This window comes from Mytilus californianus, unplaced genomic scaffold (genome assembly GCF_021869535.1).
Source record: "Mytilus californianus isolate M0D057914Y unplaced genomic scaffold, xbMytCali1.0.p SCAF_2, whole genome shotgun sequence".
Lineage (NCBI taxonomy): Eukaryota > Metazoa > Mollusca > Bivalvia > Mytilida > Mytilidae > Mytilus > Mytilus californianus.
In genome coordinates, this window is record NW_026262668.1 from 135,298,373 (window position 1) to 135,305,984 (window position 7,612).

Here is a 7,612-nt window from a genome sequence, read left to right on the forward strand (position 1 = left end):
TTGTTATATATTGTTAACAGTAGATGAATTTGGATGCATAGATTGGTAAAAATTAAAAAATGGTAAATATAAATTATATCAGATTTATTTACTTTGGCCTACATAGACAATTAAAGAGAGAGAAAAACTACAAATATTGTAGAATGATTTGGCACTATTGACACCCAACAAAGTTAAAAGGAAGAATGATTCAACCCTTGCCTCTTTACAGATAAATAAGAATATGTGGTATGAGTGCCAATGAGACAACTCTCCATCCAAGTCACAATGTATAAGTTAATTAAAACAATTATAGGTCAAAGTACGGCCTTCAACACAGAGCCTTGGCTCACACCGAACAGCAAGCTATAAAGGGACCCAAAATGACTAGTGTAAAACAATTCAAACAGGAAAACCAACAGTCTAATCTATATAAAAAACAAGAAACGAGAAACACTTATGAACCACACCAACAAACGACAACCACCACTGAACAACAGGCTCCTGACTTAGGACAGGTGCATAAAAATGCAGCATGTTTAAACGTTTTAACAGGCGCCAACCTTCACCCTAACCTGACACAGAAGTGTAACATTACAACATAAAAAGACGCACTATAAAATATCAATTGAAATGGCTTAACTCGATCAAAAAGACATTTAAACAAAAACAAGTAAACATACACTGAACGAATAAGTTTGATCTATGACAAAATATAAATACAATATTAAAACTTAGGTGCCTATATAACATGTACATTACAGGTAGTAATTAAAAAAAATGTAGGAACAGTGTCAAAAAGACAACTCTAACCTGGGACAAAATGGCGTTAGATAAAACAACATACACATGTAAATTTAAATATAATTTTGTTGTTAGGAGTACGGAAGTAAACATTTTTTACAAAATTAATAAATTTGTTGTTCAGAGTACGAGTATAGAAGTGAAAATTTATCGTCATACTAAATACTTTTCAAAGTCGGTACATATAAAAATGTGAGACGAGATATAACACAAAATAAGTTAACATTGAATTACAAAAAGGCATTACAAATTTAGTCAACAGGTCAAATAAACACGAAAGTACGATTTGAGAGTACTCCCATGTATGAAAAAAACCATAGGTGGTCAAAAATATATAGAAAAAAAAATTTATCAACAATTTGAAAGTTGACGACTTATTCAGAAGGGATTTAGTTACGATACTGTTGTCAGGTCATTAAAGATGGCATATTTGGTATTAATATTGATTCACTCATAGGGTCTTTGCATCTGAAATAAACACATATATTCTAAAACCAATTGCTGGCATGATACGGGTTATTTTCTCATATATTTTATGACGGTATGATACTAAACCCCCAAACGGGAGGGATTGTGCTTGATTTGCATATGATGAAGACATAATCTTTCAATCAGTTTAATTGAGGTCTGGAGCTGGCATGTCTGCTAGTAACTGCTAGTAGTCCTTTGTTAATTTATGTATCATTTGTCATTTTGCTTAGTTTCTTTTGTTACCTATTCTGACATCGGACTCGGACTTCTTTTAAACTGAGTTTTACTGTGTGTATTACTGTGTGTTTTTTTTCTACATTGGCTAGAGGTTTAGGGGGACGGTTGAGATCTCACTAAACATGTTTAACCCCGCCGCATTTTTGCGCCTGTCCCAAGTCAGGAGCCTCTGGCCTTTGTTAGTCTTGTATGTTTTTTAATTTTAGTTCATTTATATGTCTTGGAGTTTAGTATGACGTCCATTTTCACTGAACTAGTACACATTTTTGTTTAAGGGCCAGCTAAAGCCCGCCTCCGGGTGCGGGATTTTTTTCGCTTTGTTGAAGACCAATTGGTGGCCTTCGGCTGTTTTCTGCTCTTTGGTCGGGTTGTTGTCTCTTTGACACATTCCCCATTTCCATTCTCAATTTTATATGTCATTTATGGATGCCAATCTTTTTAAGAAATAGGGAATATAGGGTAGACAAACATTATACAATAGTAATTAAATGGATTACCAGGATATAACATCTATGTACTGAAAAGTTGTTGAAAGTCTAAAACAGAGTGCTAAAAGGGTCTAGGTACCTGGGTGATACTTAGGTACCTTGGTGATACTTTGTTAACCAGCTTGATTAACTTCAGCTACCCCCACCCCACACTTAACCTTTCAAGAGAGTAATTTAGGATTGTGGGATGAGGAGAAGGGGGCATTAATAACAGTAAACGTTTAGTGACCGTGTTCATGTATAAACAGCAAATAAGATTTGGATACTTGCGGAAGGCCTATAAACATCTGCTTGTCTGTCGTGATCGTATCAGTCGTATACTGTTGAAGTTTGGAACTGAAATTATGATGATTATTCACCACTACTAGAAGGTGTGTCACATGCAAGGAAGAAAACCATACATGTAAAGTCATGGGTCAAAAACATAATTCAACTTAGCAACCACTATGCTTATGTACAAAAATAGTTTCCGCTCTCTAACTTTCAGTCTATCAACCCATTAGAGTTAATGTTTGAGTTTTGACATTATCATTCACCACTATTAGAAGGTGTATCTGGTACATGGTCGAAATCGATACGCTAATATCCATTTTAAACAGTAGTTGAACTTGGAATACCCACGTGCATGTACAAAAGGGTACAATGAAGGTAATCGTGAAAAAAAAGTCTCAAATTATACTTAATTTTATTATATTGTTTGACCTTCAGTAATGGATGCCACAGAGACACTAAAGTATGGCTTCAAATCTTGATTTACATCTAGAATTTTTACAACGATGTACTACTCTTTATGACAAAATAAGATTTTTCCCTTTGTGAACTTTCAATTTCTTTGTAACAACATTCCAGCAGTGCCTGCATATTGTGTACAAATATTTCCCAGTTTATAAAATATTTCAGGGCTTTTGAATAATGAATTTCCTAAAAAAATTGCTGCTTTCAAGGTTCATAATGGTAAAGTAGAAGTCATTCCTTCTATAGTTGTAAGACGTAATTATGATTTGGTTCATCGTTATTATATATCTGTTGCACATAACCACTGAACTCTTTCCTCGATATAACCGAATGCGATTTATTTAAAACATGGGTTATCTGGTGCCACTAATGGAGCAGACATTGTTCATATTTCTAGTGCACTTGAATTCACCCCAAGTTTTTGTTTAAGGAGTTAGCGCTACTTTTGCTTCATTTTCAGCTTTGTATTTTGCGTTTTGTAATTTTTCAATGCATGTATTGTCTCTAAAGGTAACAGTGAGAGAACATCAAAGTGTTTCTGACGATGATATGTTCTAAACATTTACAACATAGACAGGTGAGTGATACAAGTCTGTAGTTCATAGCAATACATCTGCTTCCTTTTTTGAACATGGCAGTAATGTTGCCTGTTTCCAATCTGCTGGTACTGTGCCGTATCTAAGACTAGTATAAAAAATGTAATAATTTGCAAATGCCTTCTGTTGTAAAACAATCAATCTGATTCAAACAAAAAATTCACTGAAACTGACATTATTAGTAAGATTCTTGATTTCTTGATAGACAATATATTTGTTACTTTTGGAGGACGTGTTTTTCAACAAACAATCGGGATTCCCAAAGGAACCAACTGTGCTCCTCTTCTTGCCGACTTGTTACTTTATTTATAATAGGCTGACTTAATACATGAACTTCTTAAGAAAAAAGAAAAGTTAGCAGCATCCTATAAATCCACTTTCCGCTTTATAGATGATGTTCTCTCCCTAAATAATTCAAAATTTGGTGACTATGTTGAACGCATCTATCCCATCGAACTTGAGATAAAGGATACAACAGATACAGTTAAGTCTGCCTCATATCTTGACTTACATTTAGAAATTGAAAATGAGGGTCGGTTGAAAACAAAATTTTACGACAAAAGTGATGATTTCAGCTTCCCAATTGTGTTTTGAACTTTCATTTCTATGTAGCATATTTTCTATCATGATTTCCTTGATAGAGGGTTGCTGCTCACAATGAAGCTATTAAACCAAGAGTTCCAAGTGGTGAAGTTTTATCGTCCCTTCTTAAATTTTACGGACGCCATCACGAGTTGGTTAACCGTTATAGAATATCCGTTTCACAGATATGTTCCAATTGTTGTAACTACAATCCCGTCCCCTTTCCCCCCGAATGTGACCTACCGAATTAGACTTATCACCGGGTTTGTACTAACATGAGCAATACGACGGGTGCCACATCTGGAACACCTGAGATCATCCTCAGTTTTTGGTGGGGTTCGTGTTGCTCAGTCTTTGGTTTTCTTTGTTGTGTTTTGTGTACTGTTGGTTGTCTTTTTTTTTTCTTTTTTAGCATTTGACGTTGTCAATTTGTTTTCGACTTATGAGTTTGAATGTCCCTTTGGTATCCTTCGCCTCTCTTTGAATCAAATAGACAAATATAAAATACTTGCCAACTACCAGCGCGGATTTAAAGCAAGTCAAAACTACGAAAAACAACTTATCACACGATTCCACGAACTTCATTAGTTCCAGGCAATGGAAGCAGATTGATATGGTTATCTTCATAATTTCCAAAGCCTTCGATTTCGTCCCAAGTAAACGGCTACTAAACAAGATTCAATATCTTGTTCTAAATGTGCGCCCTTGAGAGAATGTCCTCTGAAAGTATCTACCTATAAAAAAAGTTAAAAAAAAAAGAACACTAAAAATTGTGTTTTATCGAAAATTTCAACTAAGGGTTTCATTCTGCAAACCACCCGCCTGTTACATTGGTATTATCAGTTCCTCAATCTCCCCAATCTCAAAGAGTATATAGATACTTTTAACAAGTTACAATAATATTATCAGCCGTCCGTCTTAATAAACCAAACTTTAACAAATTAACTTTAACAAATTGTTAACTCTTTATATATTGTGACTTGGATGGAGAGTTGTCTCATTGGCACTCATACCACATCTTCTTATTTATATTTATACAGTTGTTATCAAATAGTTCGTTTCTATGTATGTTGGCGTTTGTTTTTTTTGCACTTCAGTGTTCCTGTTGTTCCTTTGTTTTCCTCTTATAGTTGATGTATTTCCCTCGGTTTTAGTTTGTAACCCAGATTTGTTTTCCCGCAATCGATTTACGACTTTTGAACACCGGTATACTACTGTTGCCTTTATTTATACATCCTTTCAGCTACTAGAACATTAGTAAGTATATTCAATGATCATATGATGTACGGTTTTATTATTAACCTTTAACAATCATTCTTACGCCTGAATAAGTCTGAAAGAAAGTTTAAATATACCAAACGAACAATGGTTACAGAGCACCTGTTACAGTTAACAAGTTAACGACATTTTTATCTTCGTGAGTAAGCTTGTTTATAATGTGATTTTAACAATCATATCAAAATGAATGGACTTTGCTGTTTACTTTTTCTGACTTTATTTGTATCTATTTCATGTGTGACTGGTAACACAGAACGTATGTATATTAATACTTGTTGATTATTTATAATTGCTTTGATTTTTATAAAACAAAAATGGTTTACTTATGAAAGACATACAAACACTTTATTGTCTAAATCATTAAAACTTTTTTGCTTTGTTATTACAGATGAGAAGTTGCCGTTAAAATATAGACCCCCAAAACATTACAACAAAAATGAAAAAAACATTCCCCAAGTAAAGTTGCAACTAATATCTGTCAAAGGAAATTGATTGATATTTTAAACTCAGTTCCGATGTTCCGCTCATACTTAAACTATAACCGTTTCAGAGCTCACATTATAGTGTACCCTTCCTGTCAGTGTTAGTCATGGATTGATAATGTTCATCATTTCTTGTTTGTTTGTTCAAAAGATACTACATGTACCTGCAAAGAAACTTTATTCACTAATCGTAATTGGCTTTCTGAAAACTTTGATTTAGATACAAAATTGTTCATTGCGGAAACTTCGAACTTTGTCAGTGTATATGTGATCCTATTTCACTGCCGGACGATCGATTTACAGGAGAGAAATCATAACTGTCTACTGAGTCAAATTGACCTTCAAAGTAATATTTAGTCAGTAGACACAAATTTTAGAGTATTTAATTCGTTGTCAATTAATTAAAGTGATTTGTTTGCAAAGAACATTTGCAGAAAGTTACCATGTTGGTGAAAAAAAACCCGTGGAAATTAGGCCAACACATGTATCTATTTGTCCACATTTATAATTCAACCACAGAAGTGGAACTCTTGTATTGAATAAATAAACAAATACAGTTGACTTTTTTCTTAGCGTATACATAATGTTACAGGTAGTTCACAGTCTGGTATAATTACATCAGACGATGAAGACAAAACAGATTCAGTCGATAAGCCATCAGACCAACAAAATAAACAGCTATCTAAAGAGCTGTCTGATCAGAAATGCAACTTAACTGAACCAGCGTTGACATCTAATAAGAAACAACAGCAACCCAAACAAACACCATCAACCGGACAGGAAATTCATTTACATGAATCCGTGCGGTCTTCTGAAAAGAAAAACAGGCTATCTGAACCAGCTTTGTCGTCTACTCACAGAAACCAAAAAATTAAATCATTACCATCATTCAAGCAGAATGACAAAGTATCGGACTCATCAACATCACCATCTGATAAAAGAGACCAACAAACGGAACCGGAAAAAGAACAATCGTCATCTGGTAAGAATACCAAACTAACTGAACCGCCGTGGTCATCCAAAAAGAAAAACAACCCAACATCTTTTACGGGATTTGCTTCAAACCCAGGAATGCCTTGATAATATCGACACAGAATTGTATTTAACAGAAAAGAAACATTTGAACTTATTTTTTAAACAATGTTTAAAACAAGTTGAAACATTGTTTTTTGTCACACATAAATCAAATAAAATGGCCGTATCATATTTTATCGTCATACGCAAGAGAAATAGATAGGGTGCATCATACTTTATTGTCATATATGAGCAAAACAGACTAAACTGCTATTTTCATCTAGCTGAGACAAATAGATTAGGCAGCCACATATGTAATTGTCATACATACGATAAATAGATTAGGCAGCCACATATGTTATTGTCATACATATGACGAATAGATTAGGCAGCCACATATGTAATTGTCATACATACGAAAAATAGATTAGGCAGCCACATATGTTATTGTCATACATATGACGAATAGATTAGGCAGCCACATATGTAATTGTCATACATACGACAAATAGATTAGGCAGCCACATATGTTATTGTCATAGATATGACGAATAGATTAGGCAGCCACATATGTTATTGTCATACATACGACAAACAGATTGGGCAGCACATATGTTATTGTCATACATATGACGAATAGATTAGGCAGCCACATATGTTATTGTCATACATACGACAAACAGATTGGGCAGCACATATGTTATTGTCATACATATGACAAATAGATTGGGCAGCGCATATGTTATTGTCATACATATGACAAATAGATTAGGCAGCCACATATGTTATTGTCATACATACGACAAACAGATTGGGCAGCACATATGTTATTGTCATTCATATGACGAATAGATTAGGCAGCACATATGTTATTGTCATACATATGACAAATAGATTAGGCAGCCACATATGTAATTGTCATACATACGACAAACAGATTGGGCAG

The 7,612-nt window shown here is 34.2% G+C and overlaps 1 protein-coding gene across 1 annotated transcript; it reads left to right on the forward strand.

The window, feature by feature from the left end:
* Window positions 1-5,339: 5,339 nt before the first annotated feature.
* LOC127731116 (uncharacterized) lies at window positions 5,340-6,919 on the forward strand. Its single transcript, XM_052239987.1, has 2 exons — window positions 5,340-5,426; window positions 6,245-6,919. The coding sequence occupies exons 1-2, from the start codon at window positions 5,354-5,356 to the stop codon at window positions 6,730-6,732; spliced, it is 561 nt and encodes a 186-aa protein (XP_052095947.1). The 5' UTR covers window positions 5,340-5,353; the 3' UTR covers window positions 6,733-6,919.
* The last annotated feature ends 693 nt before the right edge of the window (window positions 6,920-7,612 follow it).

Coding starts and splice junctions, on each gene's coding strand:
- LOC127731116 (XM_052239987.1), top strand. CDS start 5,354: ATGAATGGACTTTGCTGTTTACTTTTTCTGACTTTATTTGTATCTATT. Junction 5,427..6,244: donor TGTGACTGGTAACACAGAAC/GTATGTATATTA, acceptor ATAATGTTACAG/GTAGTTCACAGTCTGGTATA.